The sequence below is a fragment of the Pararge aegeria genome, chromosome 11, assembly GCF_905163445.1.
Source record: "Pararge aegeria chromosome 11, ilParAegt1.1, whole genome shotgun sequence".
NCBI classification, from domain to species: Eukaryota; Metazoa; Arthropoda; class Insecta; order Lepidoptera; family Nymphalidae; genus Pararge; species Pararge aegeria.
The window spans coordinates 18885578-18908867 of NC_053190.1; the positions used below are offsets into that span (position 1 = coordinate 18885578).

The 23290-nt window shown below is 38.7% G+C and overlaps 1 protein-coding gene across 1 annotated transcript in view; it reads right to left on the bottom strand.

Annotated features, from left to right (window-relative positions):
- LOC120627315 overlaps positions 1–23290 on the bottom strand; it is a 79781-nt gene that overhangs the window by 31414 nt on the left and 25077 nt on the right. Inside the window, exons 3-4 of the mRNA XM_039895280.1 lie at positions 22784–22834; positions 2859–2965 (exon numbers count right to left, since the gene is read on the bottom strand). Of these exons, the coding sequence (XP_039751214.1) occupies positions 2859–2965; positions 22784–22834 (158 nt within the window). The remainder of the gene's footprint in view (positions 1–2858; positions 2966–22783; positions 22835–23290) is intronic.

The following is a 23290-nucleotide window of genomic DNA, read 5'->3' on the forward strand; positions in this document are numbered from 1 at the left end:
GGCACGGGTCTCCAAGTATGCTTGTGTTCCCGCAAACTTCTTTTTCATAATTAGTTCCTAACTAAAGTTATCGTTACTTGTATGGTAAATATGCGAAAGTGTAGGTATCTATTGAGCCATGGCTCAACAGTTTCTTTTGCATAAAGTTAAAAGCTATGCAGTTTTATTTACGCTGTGACATTTGAAAGGTTTTGCCACTTGCAGTATGATTAAACACTGTAGGTATATCTACCTATTTCGAAGCTATGCCACTTTAATTTATTTTAGAGTTGATGCAGCAAGGCGTGCGTTTACATGTGTTAAGAAAATTATATCTATCTTTACATTTTAGTCAAGTAGTACATTATTTTTTTCGCTTACTTACGACTAAATTAGCCTCTTACATTTACACAATGTAGGTACGTACTAGTTGCACTTGCAAAGTACGTCTAGTTGTAACAAAGGACGGCCGATTGGTGCAGTGGGCAGTGACCCTGTTTTCTGAGTCCAAGGCCGTGGGTTCGATTCCTCCTACTGGAAAATGTTTGTGTAATGAACATGAATGTTTATCTATATGTTATAAGTATTTCTGTAGGTATTTTATTCATAGACTTATTACCTTAGTACCCATAAAACAAGCTACGTTTACTTCGGGACTAAGTTTACGTCGGTTTATTTAAAAGAAAAAAGGAAGGTACAGGTGTAAGTAGTTGACGGAGCAAAGCTGTCCCGAACAAGACCACCCGTGTTGTTATTCCGGTTCACCCTTCCAAGTGCTCCGGGAGGGTCGTACAAATCATCAGCAAATGGGGGAATGTTGGGGAATTTCACACGCGTGAGTTCAACTGATTCACTCCATGTAAATTATGTTCGATGCATAACTGGTGCCTGATTCTATATATCTATCTATTTTATCTTAGCTCTCGGTTGAGTTGCGTCTGAACTATTTTAGGATTTGAACCACTTCAAATCCTCAAGTGATATAGCGAACAATAAAGACCATTATGAGAATTGAAATTGATTTGCTTTACTCCGTGAAAAGCAGCAGAATCTGCATGGTTTTTGTAATTTCTTCTATCTTTATATTCAGACCAAACAGATCTTCGGCAATGTACCTACTCTGTACGCACGTTTCATTCCTACGCCGAAGCACCCTCAGGACATGTTGACTTTACAAAGTAACAAGTTACGTACAGTTGCAGCATTACAGCATCGTTAGGAGATATTGACATGTTGAGTATAAAGATTGAAGAAATTATAAATTACACCATACAGATACTCCTGGTTTTTGCGGAGTAAGTATGGAAAATTAAGCTAATTCAGCAAAGTAACGCCTGCTTCTATCCAATATTGCCTTAGTTAATCCTTTAACAAATTGCAGTTAAAACTTACAAACGTTTCTTTTCCTTGAAACAACAAAAACAAATATTAAATCTATTTATGAAGTTCTTCACAACGAGAAAACATATTTAAGTTGTTATTTACGCCATTGATTTAATATTTTACTGTAGTTGTAATCTCACTGGGAAAGACCATATTTCTGACTATGCGGCAGCTGTAGCTGTAGTGTAAATTTTTCTCGGCTTAGCGCCAATTTGCAGTAAGGTTTTCTTAATTACTATTGAAAAGTAAAATAAAAAATAGTATAATTGGATCAATGAATATTTTGGTTATGTTTAATTTCATTGATGATTTTGGCTTAACTATTTTTAGATTTTTTGAGAAGATAGTATAATGATTATTAGGTAACACTATTGTAAGTAAGTTGATTGAATTGTTGTAATTATGTTTTTGTTTCTGTTTTTATTTTTGTATTTTCTTTTTTTTTTTGTTCTCGTTTTAATCTGCTATTTATTTAATTACTTTTATTGTTGTTACCGTACTAATTGAATTAAAAATAAATAAATAAATAAATTAATTGAGGCAACTAAATATTGCAAGAAATTTAAAATGGAAAAACAGTTTAGCTTGCGTTTCAGTTTACAACGCTTTGAAATCGAATCCGGTCATATCAAGCTCGTAATAAACCGCACTGGTTATTGCTTGAGAGTTAGACAGCAAAAAAAAAACATTTTGTGGTCAATGCCCAAGCTAACCGCGGAGCACGGATGCGGCAATACTAAAACAAAGGAAAACGAAAGTTCAAGTCACGCTCGCCAGAGTACGCCTATATTGAAGCGAGATCCAAATTAATTTGTGTCTTAATTTGAAGTTTCGTGGAATTTTTCAGCTTGCCCGGGAGAAGTAATCACCAGAAGTAGTAGTACGAGATTTGCTCGCTCGTAATAAAGCAGTCGTTTTCGAGTTTGGAACACTTTAACATCGGAATCGATCTTATTTGCAATAGTGTTAAGCTCAAATTTGCCTCCAATATTTAGCTCGGGCTTTTGACAGAACGTTTTGAAAACAAAAATCCGAAGTCAAGGATTTGTGACTCTAAAAAGAGTTATATTAGGTCCATTCTACTTTGACGATACAGAGTTTAATACTCGAAAACGACTCCTCGAATGTTAACGAACAAGTTTTGTACTAAAGCTTCTGAAGGCAAGAACTCCACTCAATTTGTATTAATAGAGTCTTCATATTAACTGCCGAAAAATAATGATGAAAATTGTGCTCAAATTTATTATTTACAAGTCTTTCTACATACAGAGGTAAGGAGAATTTTTTGTTTGTTTTTACCGTATAGGCTTGCAAAATAATAGAAAGCTTTTTTATCAGAAAGTAACATAGAATATAAATATTTTCAAAAAAATTAGAGATCCTTAAGATATCTAATTGTAAAAATGTAACCCAATTTGACAAGATTTACACGTTCGGCCATGAATGCCTCTTTGGCTGACCGCTGCAGTAATGGACTATAACGTCACGCTTCTCACCTCGAGCTCCTCCTCGGAGGAGTGATGGTCGTAGAGCTGGTCTGGTTCCGGCGCCGCCAGCGGCCTCTCGGGCGCCGGCGCGCATGCGCAAGCCTCGCCGCCCATACCTGCAAACAACACACAATGTTATAATCATGTTACACTCTCTTGCCCGCAACGAACTCTACTGTTGTCGTGGTTTTATAAAATCCTGCGGGTACCGTTCCTTCGGCTGGAGTAAAGGGTAATTATGTCTTTCCCCGGGATACTATTTCTATGCGAAATTTCGTCTATATAGGTTTAGGGTTCAAATATTGTTTATTTTACTGCTGATAAAAGCTTTGTAATTTAAGAATTATTAAAATCGGTCCAGTGGTTTATCGATTTCAATTTTGTTTACTACCACTGATTTTGAAAAATCTTTTACTAAAAGAAAGCCACATCATTTGTCAGTGTCATAGGCTATATATGAACCCGAAGAATTAAAGACTTTAGTGTGGTAGCAACGACAATCGGAAAAATAACGGTCAACTCAACACAAGTAAAGTTCTTATTATTACCTAAAGAAATCCCTGGGAAAGCTTTACGGGATTACGCGGACAATAGTTAATATTAGTATAGAAGTACAGATAATACTATAGTCGTGTAACATGTAAGCTGTTATCTAAGCTCTGTAGCTGAGATGCTACCCTAGTAGCTCCGCAGGGCTGGGCGCCGCGCAGTCTCGTGAGACACAAGTTCAAGACCACCCCCCCATTCCCCCTCCGCGACTCCACCCGCACGCCCACCCCCGCGGTAGTTCGCACGCTGCAATGCTAATTTCCTACCCTTATGTTGACTGTGCGTTTTGGGGGTCACAAACGTCTCGGGGCTAATATATCCAAAGCTTTAGAAGTAACTACATAAGTTAAAGTTGTAACTATTGCTTTCAAATAGGACTTTTCCAAAAGGTCAAAATATTTTATTATTTTATAGTTATGATATAATATGTTTTGATATATTTATATGTTATGCTATGAGCTTCCTTGACGTGTCCGTCAACGGCGGACCACACTAATGTCGGACATATTGTGAGCGAATGTGACTGGCAAATCCAAATTGGTTTTGACACTGAAATTAAAAAGACACCGTTATAATAAAAATCTATTAAAATTATTTTAATTAATTGCTATTAGTTAGTCATACTAAAATTTTGCCGAATTGGCTAATTCAGATCTTGAAATATACGAAGAAGTCCAGGGAAGGTTTAAAAAGAAAAAATATGAAAATCATAAAAAAAAAATTTAGCAAATAATTTACGTTATCATATTAATAATATTGTTGTTTTTAAGATTTGAAAACACTACCATTATACGAGCCTATGCCTTGCGTTTTCACTCGCGTTTACTACGGGATGCAGCGTACAGCTACATAGTCTCAAACCTTCCTCAATAAATCAGCGGGTCAGCTAGTATATTTATAAATGGTTTCACTTAGATCTGAGGCCACAAAGATCACATATTGTATATAAGATTCGTAATACGGTCTCGGATTGAACCTTAAAAGGATTAGGTACTTTGATTAAATAAATATCTGAAAGAGTATTGTACGTGGAGGTGTAGGAATATTTTGGCTGGGTCTATCTGATAAGGCGTTTCGTGATGAGGTCTTGAACTTGATGTTCCTCAAAGGTCTTAACGAGAGTTACGCCACTCCAGCCTGCCATGCAAATTCCTCCCACCTGCCGCTTCGTACATTGGATGCTGTTGAACATTCGTGTTTGAAAGAAGAAGCGTAGAAACTGATCACCAGATTTTCACTTTCCTTCCTGCAGTTCTGAGTAAAACACGGCTATAGGAAGGTTAGAGTCATTCATACGTACAAGATATATATATATATATAGCCCGCACCAGCTAAGCTTACGTCTCATGAACATAGCCTCTATTCCACTTAAATTTGCTCTACTTACTTTTTTATAATAAGTATAAGTATATAGTTTGTAGTAATTGACGGACCACGGTAAGTGATTTAGCGTTTAGGTACGATGTCAAGTAGAAACCCCTATCACTAACAGTTTAGCCTGTTATCATCTGACAGCATCGTTACCTGCAGATGAGATTGCCGGCAAGGGCATTATAATCAATATAATAACAAATATTTATATAAATATTAAATATATTGGTTATTTAAGTTGCTATTTCTGTTTAAATTTTACATACTTATATTTTATTGTTATTTCTTCTGTATGTAAGGTAGTTGAATTCTTTCATTTAAATCCTTGTATTAAATAAAGTTATCGTACACACTAACCAGTGCATGCTGTGACTACCTACAAGTGAAATTATGTATCATTAGTAACCTAAGGCTAGCTTTATTCATAACTAAAATAATGGGCTAACTAGTGGTAGAATAAAAAAAAAGTACAATATCTTGCGCCAAACAGCCTGCTGAACAAATGAGTGGGCCACAGCTCGCCTAACGAGGAGCGGTTCAAAATAACTGGAAAAATCGTTAGCTTAGATTATTTCCAACGCGGCGGGTTGAACCGTTTTAAGTTTTGCCCATCGCTATAAAATGGCAAAGATACACAGTTTACGCGTAAACCGCGATGCGTTTTCACATCTTGGTCATGCGTCTTATCGTAACTATTTTTGATGTGAACAATATATTCAATTGAATTTGAATTTGTGAGTAGCCTTAGTACAAGATAAATTGGTATCAGTACACACAAAAAAAATCATAAGGACTGGATTTGCGACTCTAAAACACTCTAGTGATATTAGGCCCATTTTATTTTGTTTTTATTTCATTTATTTTTTATAGTAATTATTGACGGACCAAGCAGATGACCCATAAACGGAGCAACATCTGACAGCAGGGTATGCAAAGAGAAAGAGAGAGAAAAAAAATCGCAGTATTCCCCCTGGTACCTATGAAAGCAAGTTAGGCTGTCGTTCCCGGTTTTTATCAATAACTAGCTGTCCCGGCGAACTTCGTACCGCGGATATTTTTTTTCGATGAATCTTATATTTTAATACCTATTATCCTACTCCGGCCTAAGAGGAATCCAAAAAATCAAATATCATAAAAATTGGTCCAGCCGTTCTTGAGTTATAAATGGTGTAACTAACACAAATTTCTTTTATATACATAGATGTGTTAATAATCTTTAAAGCCTGCCAACCAGCTTAACCATATATCTTTAAGCCCTTTCAAATTTGAGAGAGGTCAGTCTCTGTGTCCAGTAGTGGACCATTAATAGACCTTTGATGATGTTGATGACTATTTTATTTCAATTCCATTTTGCTAAAGCGTGGGTATCTTGGCTTTTTGTATATCATCGGCGCCGTCAGAAGGTGGCGAGTGGTGACAACGTGGGTAATAAAAGTTTCTATTAATGGCGGGCTATTTCAGTTTGTTCCAACTTCGTTCATTTATGTTGAAATTCACATCACAACACAATGGAGAAATAAATAGATGCAAGCGTCCCCACAACGTTACAGCGCGGCCACACGAGTCATTGAAAGTGAACGGAGAATAGTGAAGACTGAATGATGATGAACAGTTTAGTAATTAAATTAATGAGCTGCAACTTCTATATATATATTATTTCTACAAAAATAAAATTGAAGTCACTGTGATTTTGAAATAAGAACCTTTTGTAGTATCAAATATATAAGCTATGTAGTAATGACAGCTTCACACCGGCGTAAAAGCACTGCCTGAAACCTAAATTGGAGAAGAAATTTCTATATTTATAATTTCACCTAATACATTGAAAAAGTGGCTATCGAGCAACGTATTTTATTCAATTGATGTATTTCTGCATTTTAAGCCTCAGAACTAGATTGTTTACATATAATTGACCAAATTTTTGTATGTTGGGGTTGCCTGACCGGAAATGTTGCGACTTTTTATTTTGTTAAGAACATTTTATCACATATTCAAACAAATAAATACATTTCATTTCATTTCCTCTGGTCTGATCTGACCAACAGAGTTCTTACTTATGAGATGATACCTTTTAGTAAACAGTATTTTTATAGCTCTTATATCTTAGCTAATTATATAACAATTGAGAGGATCCATCGATGCAGCATTGAAAAAAAAAAACAGTAAAAATCATCGATTACAATACGCCTACGCTTGAAGTAGTGACGAGGACTCCACGAAGGCATAAATGCTCTCTGCCTACCCTAGCAGTGGGAGAGTATTCAAATAAATGAAGTAGGAATGATATTTTTTTAATTTTTTACTTCTTTTACACAGTAACACCGCAACGGATAGACTTGATTACTTTCAAGACGGGGTACAAGCAGTTGAGGTCGCAGGTAAAAGCTAGTTAAAATAATAGAAAATATCGCTTTTATGTGGACGTTGTCTTTTTTCTAAAAACAGCGTTGGCGTTGAGATGTAAAAACTTATAAATTGCTTTTTCCTGCTAATTATCTGGAGTACTTCGGAAGTTAAACTTATAAAAACAAGCACAATTGGCACTTAGGAATCTTCTCACTAACATTAATTATTAGATTCTGGGAAACGAACCCTACTTACTTCGGCCCTGCTAAATTACCGCGAACCCATATCAGTGTAAGTCTCTAACCATCTTGAGTAAAACCGATATTGAAGTGGACAGGTAGGTATAACTTACTACCCTCGCTTAAAACAGTATTATATTTATATTATTAAAAAAAAATTCAGCAATATAGCAGTTCGAGTATGTCAAATAAACTGTTATCAACCGAAACCGGCCCAGCCAACGACAGCGCACGAGTCATCTCTCAGATTGAGAAGGGTGGCCATAGTCCACCACACTGGCCAAGAGTAGAGATTGGTAGCTTTAACAAGCCTTTAAGAAAATTTAAGCTAATAAGAAAGCTCAGTCACTCAGCGAGCGATGGCAAGAAGCGACAGTTAGTTACTAAAGTAACCGACAGCGGGCGGGGCACATCGCTCGGAGAAGGATGGACGTAGGGGTTCCAAGGTGTTGGAGCGGCAACCCGGTAAGCGCACCGTTGGTCGACCCCCAACCAGATGGACAAACATCAAACGAATCGCGGGAGCCGCTGCGATATCATAAATTATAAATATACGGACGAAAATACACAAATCGCCATCTAGCCCCAAAGTAAGCGTGGCTTGTGTTATGGGTACTGAGATGACTGATGAATAATTTTATGAATAGTTTACATAAATACTTATAGGTATACATATAAACTCAGACCCTGAAAAAATTCATGTTCATCACACAAACATTTTCCAGTTTTGCTCGGTTCTGGACTCGGAAAGCAGGGTCGCTGCCCACTGTGCCAATCGGCTGTCAAACTTTTTGTGGTTAAGTATGAACACTTAATCACGACTCACGACTATACCACTGAGTCGGAACCTCCTTTGGAACGCAACAGCAATGAATGTCACATTAGCTAAGTAAATGCTTAAATATTTATAAGTTAGGCCATTGTTTTTTGCGTACACCGAAGGGCAACGTACAGATCCCCGTAACAGCGTTTGCTGTGAATAATTGAAAGACCTGCCTCCTTGCTTGACGCACTGATCTTATCTCACGTCACAGTTTTACTGACAGTCTGGAATTTATCCCGCCTAATGGGGCAAGGAATACGATTGGTTTTAAGGTGACGAGTGCTTTCCTGACCGCAAATTTATGTTAGTGTTGCTGAGATCAAGATTCAATGCGCCGTTGACGGGAGCGAGTCACGAAACGACGGTATTGTGTGGTCACCATGCTTCTGTAGATCAGGGATGTTCCGATAGCTACCCTAAAATCATCGATGCTTGTTTCGATGTTATTTTTATAGGATCGAGTCTCTTTATCGGGTTTATCAAACAACTAAATAGAACTGTTCGAACTACGAGCTCTATAGCATTTTCAACGAGCTAAACGTTGTCCAGGCACATAAAAATGGCAAGATAACAATGGCATTGGACATGTGCTGCGTGGAAATGAGCATGACCGCCTAAGAACCTAACCAAACCTGTCATCTGTCATCCATACGGTCACCTATTCGGAAAATTAAGCTTAATTTGCTATACTCCGCGAAAAGCAGGAGAATCTGTATGGTGTAATTTATAATTTCTTCCATCCTTTTACTCCACACAAAACAGATCTTCGGCAATGTACCCTTCGTACACTACTAACATTATTTCCATTAGAGGGTATTCAAGAAATAACAGTCCTCTGCTGGACTAAAGGTCTCAGAAAAGGGAGGTTTTACACATAATCACCAGGATTGATGGATAGAAATCTTCTGCCCGCTCTCCGTAACATTCTCTAAGTTCTCGTACGACGCCCGCGAGGGGAGGTGGGCTGGACAACTGTATTCTTATCATATCATGGTTATTTGAACCTATTTGAGTGCGTATAAATGAGTTGTACTATAAAAGTATACGTTCGCAATGTTTATCAGTGACTGTTTGTCGGAGCTAATCACAAACACTTAAACTTTTGACATTTAGATTTGTCACTCGGTATATTATAGTCAGTCTGTTGGTAAGGTAAAGCGATACTGATAGCGATACAGCACGGCTCAAAGACTTTCTCGTATTCAGGTAAAAAACTGTGATGGCATTGATTAAAGTAGTAAATATCCAGTTTGTCTCGCCTCGTATCGGAATGCTTACTGTAGCGATGCCAAACATGTTTATACATGTCAGCCAGTTTCCGGGACCCGCGGCGCCCTCAATGCGACGTCGCGTGGCTGTTCATCAGCCCTACTTCATAAATAATATTTTAATAAGGACCGCGAGTCGACGCATTTGTACTTGTCGAGACTTGTCTCACGACACCGTAGATGTATTGCCAACGGGCAGACTTTGTATGATTTAAAGAACTTGTGTATAAACTAATGTTATATCTTTGTGAAACTTTGACAGTCAACGGCAAATGCTATTTTTATTGTTTTCCATAGTATTTAATGTCTTCACATTTATCAAATGAAATTAAATATTTATTTTGCTAAATATGTGTTAGTTATTGGCGTTAAGGATATAAAGTTCCAACATGTTCTGCTGATGCATCAATTAATCATTTTCAAATAGGATCAAAGAGACTATAAGTAATGTATTCCATGAAAAAATCAACCAAACTTATTTTTCTCAGACTGAAAACCTGAATTAATTGTACTCAAATAAGTTAAATATTATGCTTGTATCCATTCGTTACTATCGTATGTCTAAAACACAGTACTTTTAGGTTCATAACTTTGAAATTTTAAATTGTAAAAATTTGCAAGATTGCATTTAATAATCCTAGCTAATTACAAATGCGGAAGTGTGGTTGATTGTTTGTCCTTCCCTCAAGAAATAACTAAGCAACCAATAAACTTGAATGTTCGCATAGAGTTAGTTGAAAGGACGTAAAGTAGCACAGGCTTCTTTTAATCCCAGGAAAACAAACCGTACCCATAGGATCTCAAAAAGATTGTTAAACACGAAACAGAATCTAGTTTGTTATTAAATAATAAAAATACCTACAACTGTGCATTTTACCTGAACCCCGGTAAAATGCACACGTAGTAGTAGCACTAGTAGAGCTTTTTGTGACATACCTTCCAGGGAACTAGGTACTACCAGCATGCTTATTTCTGCCGCTTATCAGCATTTTTGCAATACTGTTGGTTTCAAAGGTGTGGTTGCCGGTGTAATAACAGGCACATGAGGCTTAGCACCTACGCCTCAGGTTGATGACACAGGGCGGCACTATATCGGACGTGTTCTTTGCAAGGCTTATGAAGTGTTGTTCTTTACATTCGATGGTTAATCATTTACCATCAGGTGGGCGTTCTGCTCGCACCGACAATTATAACAATAAAAAATACTTTTAGACCATTTCTCCTACACTTTACTGCAGTTCAACGTCCCGAATTGGCACGCCGGTATCATGGTGAGCGCAATGCAAATGTGGCCGCTCGCTCCGGACGTAACTGGTTGCGGAGCGTGGGCCGCTAGCTTCACCCGCCACTCCGCAGAAGAGCACGCAGTGTATCCAAGCGTCGTGGTTTGGGATCACCAATCCATACATATATTTATTAAGGTAGGCAGTGCTTTTACGTATGTATGAAGTTCATGCCAATGTGATTGGTGCCACTTGTATACTTATCAAACTAACCATAGTAAAATAAAGTAGCTACACCTGTATTTAGGTCAGTCGGAAACCAGTATAAGTACTAGAAAAGTCTGTAAGTAACAAATTTTTAAGCGGAAATGTCTTTCCGGTTTTCGAGCGACGAAAGTCAAATAAATGCCTGCAAAAAGGAAAACTTCCTTAAAGAACCCCTAGTAGCCATTGTAGCCGAGAGCACGAATAGAAGTATTCTCGTTTCATTTCAAGCTGTTACATTTTAAAGTTGCAGATTTCTTACTACTTTATATTTTTTATAGTTTTCGAACAGTGCGTGTTGCCAGTGATAACTCTAAATCGTGGTCGCTGACTAAGGCTCAGGGATGAGGAGATCCGTAAAAGAACTAGAGTTACAGACAGAGTGACATGATATAGATCAAGGAGTTGCGAAGCTAAACTGGCAATTGGTGGAGTATTACCAATGGACATTGGGGTCCCAAGATGCTGGAAATCGCGACCTTTCGCCTGTAAACACAGCGTTGGTAGACTGCCTACAAGGTGGACGAATTCGCTACGAGCCGCTGGACCCAAGCGGCATAAGACATGGTGGTATTGTCCAACAGTGGACGTTAATTTCTTGACATGATGATGACGATGATGACTAAGTAAGACTCTATGACTTCAGGAGTTTTCTCGGATTTCATTCGACGGCCGATTGGCGCAGTGAGCAGCGACCCTGCTTCTTGAGTGGCCAAGGCCGTGGGTTCGATTCCCACAACTGGACAATATTTGTGTGATGAGCATGAATGTTTTTCAGTGTCTGGGTGTTTATCTATATTTTATAAGTATTTATGTATATTATTCTTAATAAATATTCATCAGTTATCTAAGTACCCATAACACAAGCTACGCTTACTTTGGGACTAGATGGCGATGTGTATATTGTCATAGTATATTTATTTTATTTATTTATTTATTCAATCGAATGCAACATTCAGTACGGCTAGCATGGGCAGGAGACAATTATCTCTCCGGGAAAGGACAACAATTTATTTTCTCCCAAAACTTTATCAACTCTCTGAGCACTGGCGCATAATTGCCAACAATATCCAAATAATATATGTGTAATATAAAACGGGGGTAAACCTCTCCTATTCCATGTTCCCGTGCTTGAGCGGGTGGACACGTTTATTATATACCTTGTAAGGGGATATAATCGGGGGATAAAATTTTTGTCTCCAGCCTGTGTTAGCCCTGCAGATGGCAAATTAAATTTAGCTGTGCAAAATCCAGTACAAAAGTCTTCATTCAATTTGGTCAGCATTCTTAAACTCAATCTTACATCTGTAGATTTCGGATTAGATAGATTTACAAACACGGGGCATTAATCACTCAGCTATTGAGACTTGTCTCACGCTTTAGCTTATTAATCATCTGCAAATTAAAAAAAAATATTAATTTAGATCATTGTCAGATATTTCAAACGTGAAATGCGAGGGGCCGTGAATTTATCATCATCAATCATGATCTCGAAAATCACGTTTCAATGATTTCTGTGGACTCTCGCAGATCGTCTGTTGCGTCCGCGATATGACAAAATGCGAGTTACATTTGCATATAAGGTTGAATGTTTTTGTTTTATTATAACTCTCCTACCAACATATTACGTTATCTTGACAAAATAATTTTCCGAGCAATTTTTCCTATTAATTTCTGCCATAAAAATATCATCGCTCAAATGGACATTAGAGAAAGTGCTTTGAGTAACCGAATTGCCGATGTATGTCACCATCATCGTAAACCATTACCGGCCCAGTACAGGGCACGGGTCTCCCCCCACAATGAGAAGGGGTTAAAGCCGTAGTCCACCACGCTCGCCCAGTACGAATTGGTGTATTCCAGACACTTTTGAGAGCTGAGCTGATGATGTTTTCCTAGACCGTTGAAGCAAGTGATATTTTAATTAGGTAGGTCGGTCGGTTATTACAGCGTGCTGGGATTCGAACTCATACCTACTGGGCTATTTACGTATAGTAGTTATCATTAATACAACAAAAAATTTGGATGAAAACGTATCGCACATAGTACCAGGAGATTCATTGAAGTTGGCCCTACTCTACTCCTATTATAATAATAATAATAATAATTTATTTATTTCATATATAAAAGTGTATACAGCAGAAATCTCCTAATGGACACAGTGATACTCTATTTTATTTATTTGTGCACAAAGGAGTGCTTAAACACTCGCACTAAGGTAACTTGTGTTACGAGTGTCGCCACCTTCCTTCGGACCCATTACAACAACGTGAAATTAGGCAGATGCAAACATCGCAATACATAATAAGTTAATTACAATGATGTGATTGTTTTATTTTTTTGTGGAATTGTGTTGTGTGTGTGTGTGTGTGTGTGTGTGTGTGTGTATGTGAGTGTGTGTGTGTGTGCATGTGTGCGTTTAAAAAGTGCGTAAAATACGAATCATTCTATGATTTTAAGTAGCTCCTCTGTTTCCTTGTATGTCAAAGTTTTTAACCACGACGTAAGTATTTGCTTGCATTGATTCCGTGGCTTGGAACTAATATTATTATGTATTTTGTTAATTTTATTATATATTCGAGCACCAAGAACACAACTGTGCCGACAGGCAAAAGCAGTTCGATATTGTTTAACGGCACAAGTGTTCCGTATACTGCGTTTTCTTGGTTTTAAGTGAGATTCTGGTGGAATTTCGGCATGCTTCCTTAATGCTATATTAAGGATATATAGCTGCCTGACAGTGAGCAACGCACCTTCTTTATATAGAAGATGCGTTGGATGTCGCACTGGTTTCTTATAAATGACTTTTATTATTGCTCTTTGTGCTCTTTCAAGACGGAGTATAGTCGTTGCAAAGGAACCCCCCCAAACCGTTAATCCATATGCAATCTGAGACTGAACCAGAGCAAAATAAGCGGCCTTTATTGAGCTGGAATTTCGCATTACTATATAACGCGGTGCTTGTATTGCATTGTCACCATGGTATCAAAGAGTTGGTCTGATGATGAAGTCGGGTGATTGTCATGGCATCCTATACTCAGTTTTACCTATTTACCTACCTATCTACAGTATAGAAATTGATCTCGACAAATTTGTTGGCAGAAAGTGGAAATGTCGTATGTAAACTTACCCATTGACGTTTATAAAGGACCCCCTGGAGTACACGCAACACGTGGAAAAGTACCTAATAGAATTTGAGTTAAGTAAAGCTAATCACAGCGGTTTTAATTCTTTCATTTGCAATAATGCCAAGTGGTGTAGTGACTACCTGCATGAACATTGCCAAAAAATTAACGCAATTTAGTTCAGAATATCTTGACAGTGACGCTAGTTACTTTATAATCACGACGTAACAGAGAGTTGGTATGTGGACATCATTAAAGGCTATAGGCTACAAGAAGACTACAATTTTATTTTGTACTTTGTTACTATTCTCCAGAAAAACTAATGAACTCGTCTTGATAAGTTATTATGCATTAAGCCACTGTAGTACAAAACATAAACCTCAGATTATTCTAAACCAGCTGTTGCTTGCGGCTTCGTACGTGGTACGTGGAAACCGTACATTTTCCCCGGAATAGAAGCAGCCTGTTAATCCAGGGTACAATCTATCTTTATTTCAAAATTCAGTCAAATTGGTTCAGTAGTTTTTGCGTGAAAGATAAACAAATATCCATCCATCCATACAAACTTTCGCATTTATAAGATTAGTTGTAACAGTTATTGTCCGAAAACCATTTTAAATAATGTACCTATACTTGTCGATGCTAGTTACAAGTACACCAATCTCTAGATTGATGTACAACAGATAGACTAAATAAAAGCTAGACTAAATTACTAAGTAAAGTAGGTCTTAAAGTAATGCTGTCCTTTTCACAGTCGTTCCTTTGGAAAAGGATGGCACTAAATCTAGATATCATACATTAGTTTAATGTGAAAATTTAAATACATCAGAAGTGGCACAAATACCTCTACTACAGCCTACCAGTTTAATTGTAGGCTATTTTTAATTTTTAAGTGTTTTTATGGCTAACGCGTGAGCCGAGCATCGCGAGCGTATCTTGACGTTATATCTACTTTGACTCTGCACGTATGCCAAGGCATTATTTGATCACAGCGTACATTTTGAGTCTGTGCCGTGGTACAATGGCCGCTCGGATATTAGAATCTGAAATCTTAGGATTTACTTTATTTAATCTTAAAATTAAAATAAAAGCTGCGGAGACTTAAAATGAGTCAGTAATGGTGAGATTCTCGACCAAATTAAAGTCTAATTTTATAAGTTAGTTGGTTAGTTAATCAAAACAGTGGTCCATGGTGCACAAGAATCACAAGCTTTCTTCACGTTAACATTAGTTTGCTGGGATTGTAATTATGCTGTATATTTTAATAATAATAATTCATATATAAAAATGTAAACTTGTATTATGGATTAATTGTATAATTAATCAATAACACAAGTTGCATTAATGATGGCCGATCTTTGAAATAAGATGGCGCTTTAAGAAGAAGAAGGAGATCTCAATTTATAATATGGTAGCCGTGCAAAGGGTTCCACATAGATCGTATGATCACAAAGATTTGCGTCCGTAAAAACTTTATAAGAAATGATCGTTTCTGTACATTGATTTGATTAAACTGCCGCAAACTCGTAGTTAAGAGTTGATGAGTTATCTCCACGCTCTCGATTACAACGCGTTCGGAAAGCGATTCAGCCTTGACTAGCGCTCAATCAGTATGCTCGCCGCTCCGCTATTCAGTTTCATATGTAGATTTACTTTACACAGATGTCATAACAATACCTCGGTTGCCCTGTTTTAGTAAACTGTCCAGAACATTCTTCGGTAATACTCGGTAATACTGCGTAATACTTACCGGCATGGTAGTGGATAAGAGTTCGGCTTCCCTTTCGGGGGACCGAGTTCAAGCATCTCGCACCTCTAACTTTTCGGAGTTATGTGCGTTTCTGACTTAAGCATTGAACATATTACAGGCTATAACGGTGATGTTTTCCTTCACCTTTACAGTAATTAATGTGTACAGTACAGACAGTAGAATATATGTGAGAAAACATGCATGTCTGACCGTTATCCATGATGTTGTCAAGGGCGTGGTGAGCCTATAAGCTTCTCATTGTGAGAGATGTGTGCCGAGTAGTTAGCCGTCAAGGGATTGAAGATGATGATGACGATGATGATGATGATCTACCAATATATGAAGATAATGGGATTTTAAAACTGAAAACTGTCTAATATATAGCTAAAAAAGGTAGATACCGGAGAGAGAATAAGAAAGAAAGAAATCTGCAGCATGTAGTTACCTAACTACATGGTAACTAACTACTTTTTTTTTGTTATTGTACATAATGTTCTTGTTTATTAGGTAATATGGCGGTGAGTTTTCTCTCCCGCCTTTATCCTTAAATTTTCGAGAAATATCCTAATTATAGCTTAAGGTAGTTATTGTTTCTGTTCTGTATTGGTATATAAAACTGAAATATGTTCACAGCTAGATGACAGAACTCCACAACAAATAACGGTAAACATATCGCGATCAGAGCCTACCCTGTCTTAGTAGGGTGATTGCTCCATAAGTCGGCCCTTTGACCCTTCACATTCTAAAAAGGAAATGGCTTCTGTTTTAATCTCCTTGCGTATTATAATTTGAAAAGTAAATGCATTGTAAAATCAAACTGGTTTTAGCGTGCATTTTTAAAACATGATAATAAAATTATTGGGAGCATTACCCGAAAAGTGTTTACCTATACAGAAATACACGTCGTCAACAAAAAATCTGCTTTTGGATTACTTGTGTGTAACAGCATTGGAAAGGTGTTAAGAACCGGCGCTGTTTGCTTTAGCACTTCGACTGGTCGCCAGCCGTGACAACATATCGCGATGCAGCTACGACCGTCATTTTGGGGATCGTACGCCTACGTGAAAAAGGATCCAATTTAGTAGTATTTATACATTTGTAGATATTAGAGATGCGCCGATTTCACCGAATAACCTCTAAATTTTCTAAGTAATGTGCGTTTTAAGCAATAAAACTTGCTTCAAGGGTCAACGTCAACGTCACTTGCTACCCTTGAGGGACTGCTATCCCTGACAGTTACACATAATGTTCTCAAACGTGTCAGGAGTTCACCAATTTCCTTCCCACTCCATTCACCTTTTCATTTTGGGACCCCGTGGGCCGTGCGCTGTATTGGGCCAGTAATGGTTTACTATGATGATGATGATGCTGAAGTTAATTTAAAGCCTTTAAATGGCTCCGTACAAGATAGGGTGACAACGGGACTCCATTACTAAGCCTCCGCTGTCCGTCTGTCTATAAACTGATTTTTGCTGATGGCGACAACCATATTCGTAAACTTAAACAAAGCTACGTTCCAAAAGCGCCTGTCTAAGAAAAAGCGAATGATCTTTTTTGCTATCACCATCTCATAGTGTCATTTAAAATTATTATAAGAGTAAGCTGGTTAGAGCATTAATTCAAAAGCAAGCTGTTTTATCGGATAGTGGGCTATGCATTTGAAGTGGTCGCACGCGGCTGATAACAAGCGAGGGCCGCGCCGGCAGACTCGTGGGCGCACGTATAATTGCGGCTGCCGTAACGTGCAGCGCGCCTTGGCGGCGAGCAAGGCCAAGGTCGCGCGAGCGTGCCGCGCCCGCCCCCCGCCCGGCACCCCGCGCCCCGCGCCCCACCGTACTGCATGCGCACGCGATTTTTTGCGCAGTGATGTAATCAAAATTCGGCAACATGGCCGCCGAGAGCGCCTGTCACGCACAAATAAGTAAACATTGTTTTTGTAAGTTCTTTGCCCGAATAATCTGTAGCTGGAATATATAGACAACTTTATAACAACAAATTGTACCCCGCAGCAGGAGTTTCCGAGTGCTGTATGTTTTTAGAAGAAAGAAATCTGACTTTTTGATCAGATTTTTTTTTAATGAGTGCAATTTAACGCCTAAATTAATGCTAAGGAATAAAGATGAATGAGGGGAAGATGCTTAACTAATAAAATTTGAAGGCCGACTGGCGCAGTAGGCAGCGACCCTGCTTTCTGAGTCCATGGCCGTGGGTTCGATTCCCACAACTGGAACATGTTTGCGTGATGAACATGGATGTTTTTCAGTGTCTGGGTGTTTATCTCAACATTATAAGTATTTTATTCAAAATAATATTTATCAGTCATCTTAGTACCCATAACACAAACTACGCTTGCTTTGGGGCTAGATGGCGATGTGTGTATTGTCGTAGTATATTAAAAAAATATATACATATATTACAATCACATGATGAGTAGATAGGCAGAACACCGCCTCCTAAATAGAACAGCTACATTTCTAATTAAATAGGTACCCTATTGTGATAACAGAAAGTACATACAGTGAGGTGGTTTTTAGCCCGCAGGTCACTTCATAATGAATATAAATTAAATAAAAAGTTTGATGCGTTATTTGTCTCCACACATTCTGCCAATTAAAGCCAATCATGCGGAGCCACAAGTGTAACATGCGAGATGTTGTATTGGTTTTATCAAAACCAGTTTGTTGGCCAACTCATTACACACGCCGGATACCTTCAAGACATGTCCGAACAAGTAGAACCAGTTCGCTTGATTCAACAGCGGGCCGCGTTTGCGAATTTCAATTAGATAGGTAGGTGAGTACCCACTGAGATTGGATTTAAATTCAAACAATTACGAACTTACTTACTTAACTTAAGAATATGTACGAAACCATACTCGTTTACCTCAACTCGCAAAGGAATCTTTATTTTTGCTGTATGTTGGGTTTAGGCATTAGTTGCTTTAGTTACGCATATTACAATTCGGAGAGACGGCTTTAGAGTAAGGACCCACCACGCTGCTCCAATGCTGGTTGGCCGGAATTTTACAATTATTATTACAAAAAAATTATTCATAGGGGAAATAATAATTCCCTGAAAATTTTACCTCTCGACCTATTGAGATTCGGTTTATGAGATACTAGCAGAAGACGGAAGCCATATACGGTTCCATTGGCACTCTTCGGGTGCGGACAGAAAGCCAATATCCCCTGAGGATGCTCCGATGACGCATCCACACGTACGTGGAGAGTGCATTTTGTAAGATTTGTAAATGATTTAATTAATTACAACTTGCCCATTTTATTTTTCTTCTTCTAAACTTCGGGCCTCAGAAGAAAGCTCGGAGTCACGTGCGATGAATAGAGCTATGCTCGGCTTAACAATTATTCATTGTAAAGTCAACATCTCCTGAGGATGCTCCGGTTTTGGAGCGAAACGTGCGTGTGCAAATTTAGCTTAATTGTTATAATCTTTGATCGGAGTAGTATTTCTAAGTATGAGGAGATTCGTATAATAACTAGAGTTACCAACGGAGCTCAACGAGTCTCGAAACTGAAGTTGAGAACCGATTGACGTTGGCCTCCCAGGTTGCTAAATGGGAATCCCTTATTGGTAAAGACAGCGTTGGTCGACCCCCAAAGAGGTGGATAGACGATAGCAAACAAGCCGCTGGGCGCCGCTGGAAACAAGGGGCCAATAACAGTGGATTGTAGATCTACCTATATCCAGCAATGGACGGTTGATATAGTGGTGATGCTGGGGTTTGTTTGGTTAGAGCGTTGTAGCATGAACTCTACCCTTTTTTGTTTTTTTGGCGTAGTGGAAAATCTTTATTGCTACCTCAGACCCTCCGGCAGCACGGAGGTTATGTGAGACTACTCTCCCTAAAGCGGAAACCCAAACTAAAAACCACCACGGCATGTCCCTTTTGTTGGCTTTGTTAGACGCCCGGGGAACATGAATTCTACCCTAGGAACTTGTAAAAATATTCGGGATACTCCTGAGTCCTGACCAACAGAGTCGATATACGATGGCAAAAGGGAGCCGTGAGCAGACATCCTACCACTCCCACTCACGCACGTTACACGAGCAATTAAATTGGAATGTCACACCTCGATTCCTGTTTGCAACTACTAGTAGCATTATTTGCTCGCGTGTTGCTCAACGCTTCACACTTGACGATATTTACGATACAACGTTCTAAGATGAGGTGTGATTGAGTAAGAAACAAATATTAAAATAATACTACTAAAAGGTGTATAAAATAATAAGATAACTTTAAGTCTAATATCGAGAATTTCGCGAGTTCTGAGCAATTAAAGCCGTTATAGTACATTATGCATCAAGTACGGTTAACTTGCATTTTACAGTCGAGACGGTACTAGGCGTGCGAGCTACGACAATATTCATCACCGAGCTCTTCTTGACGATCTCTATGATACAACAATCTCAGATGACGTGTGATTGTGTAAGAAACTCGTATTCATTTGATAGCTTAAAAACGTATCTACGGATTCATTTATCAGATTGCCCTCTTGGCCCTCAGTAATAAATGTGGCAGAACATCCAATCCGAAGCTGCGATAGCGTAGTGGTTAGGATATTGTCTTCACTTTCGACAGGGCCATGTTCAAACCTCTAACTTTTCCAAGTTATGTGCGTTTCAAGCAATTAAAATATTAGGTAGGTGCGTATAACTTAAAATTTTGTTGTATTTTTGTCATGTCGTGTTGCCCTCGAAGCTAGCACAGGCAGTAAACCAAAATTATAATATAAAGTGTCCACCTGCTAAAGCACGGGAACGTGGAATAGCAGAAATTTACGCCCGTTGATTATTACACATATATTATTTGGATATTATTTCCACTCGTGCGCCAGTCCTCTGAGAGTTGATAAAGCTGTGGGAGAAGATAAACTTTTATCCTTTCCCTGAGGAGATAATTGTCTCCTACCCAAGCTAGCCTAGGTGCACGGCTATGCTATGTTCCCGGTGGACAGGTGGACACCTTAATTATATCCCCTGTCAGGGGATATAATTTTTGCCCCCTGCCCAATGCTAGCTGTGCTGGGATGACTTACGAATATTAACGTGTTCGCTTACGTGGCCTCATAAGAAGGCTCAGTCTAACAGTGGACGTAATTCGGATGTATTGATGATAATGATGATTTTTGTCATAATAAAAGGTTTGTTGCAGGTATTCCTATTTTTTTAATTTCCGTGTAACATATACAGCTATGTTTGAACAGTGTTCATTTGGAAGTATGTATATTGTTTATCTGATACGCTATATCGCGGCCAGCTGGCGCGCGCGGCGCCGCGCTCGGGTACTATTTCGGTATGAATGGTACCACTACGAGCGTCCGGGTGCACTGTACATCCTACACTGTGTGCCAACACGTTATTTGACGGTGGGTCTCAATCAAATTATATCTCATTGTGGAATTTATACAGCAGTAAAAAATATTCTAACTCTGTTTATTTTCGCCTCTGACGTTCGGCATAATATGTCATGACGTCACATAGCTTATGACACCCTCCTATGCTTAAGTCAACGAGAAGTCCCGGAGGCTCACTACCAAAGGTATACTGTACCAAAAAGCGATGTATTTGGTACAGTATACCTAAAGAACGTTAAAGAATAAGGTTTATAATTCGGAAACAAACCCAAACCAACAAATATTAAAATAATACTACTATAAGGTGCTTAAAATAATAAGATAATTTTAAGACATAACAATTAAAGGCGTTATAGTACATTATGCTTCAAGTACGGTTACATTGCATGTTACAGGCGTGCGACCTGTAAGCGAGCGCGTTATGGTGGTCAGGAGTGTAATGTACACATGTACCATACGCGTTTCATACGACGTTTTTCATCACCTCGCCCTTCAGAGCGGAACACAGCAGTGCTGTTTGGCAGCCAATATAAGCATGGCGATAGTACTTCGCCGGACAAGTTGTTGCAAAGCTTTTCTACTAAACTTAGTTTTACAAGAGGTTTTAATTCGCGTAATTCCGCGTAGTTAAGGGTTAGACCTGGTCTCAGGCTAAAAAGCCAGTTTCCTAGGACTTCAAGCCATATGGCTAAGCATAATGCTTGTTGAGGATTTAAGACTCAGAATCAAAGCGCAAGTACTTCTGAGGTTTAGATTCAAAAAGACGCACAATCAGTTTCGACGCGACATCGTGCCGGAACACTACATAGTATAGCGGCATTTATTTCTTCTTAGGGTGGGTGGTGGTTTGGTTAGCCGCGGCCGAAGCCTCCCACCAGACCAGACCAGATTTTTTTTATTTCTCTACAAGTTAGCCCTTGACTTCAATATAACCTGGTAAGTAATGTGCAGTCTAATATGGTAGCGTTGTAATCTGTTAGGATGTATGGTAGTCATACCCCCAATCACTAAATCGCTCAGCGGTAACTAGCCAGACGCGAGCAGAGAAAATTCTGTAATTATAAATTCCCAAATTACCCTGCCGGAAATTAAACCCGGAACCTCCTAAATAAATTCACAGCGCTCACCGTTGCACCAGGGAGGTCGTCAAAAAATTCAGAAATTTAAAAAATCCCAAATTGCCCCTGCCAGTAATCGAACCCTGGTTCTCCACTTGAAACCAATGTATCAGGGAAGTCCTCAAACTCCTTGCCGTGGCCAGCTAAAAAGCCGTCACGTAACGATCAACACGAGTAGTAGCGGCCGCCCACACGCCGGCCCACGCCTCTCGCTCCGCGCAGCGTACTACGAGCCGCGTCTTGGAGTACTACAGCATATACACCGTAGTATAGTGACGCTGTAGTGGAGTTGCCAAGATCAACACGAGTGTGGGGAAGCCGATGTTTCTACAGAACGAAACCTCATGACAACCCGTGAATATAAGTATCTCCAAATCAAGAGTAGATTAGGCTTGTACTATCACAATTACCATCAGGTGTAATTGCGAAATGTTGGTCTATATAAAAGTATTAAAAAAGTATACAAAGCAAAGCTTAACTCACTGATATCGGTGACGTCATTCCACTTCATGATGACGTCAGCACAGTATTCACCTGTAACAGAAAAGCAATAGTTATGCATCTTAGCGTGACGGAAAGTATCCGATTACAAACATATTTACGAGAAATGCTTTTAACATTGGAAGCTTTATTCACACGAAGAAGCTTCTTGTCCGTGTTTTGTGACGCGAGTTTGTTGCAGAATGATTACCTATATTGAATAGGTTTATTTAACGGCACTGTTTAAAAAGGACGTCATATCCTTCTTAGGAGGCTATCTTTTTTTGTTCTTACAATCTCATAATGCCACTTAAAAGTATTTAGATTGTTACACGAGATGGAAAATGTTTTGTTCTCTTTTTAAATTACTTTTTCACCCACGGTGGTAATGACGTGTTTTCCAACTGAAGTTTAGATAAAGAACGCCAATTTTCCGAACATGAGATATGAAAAACCAATTTGCATGTCGGGGGTGTTCTTCAAATAAATAAAGATGAAATACTGTTTGTT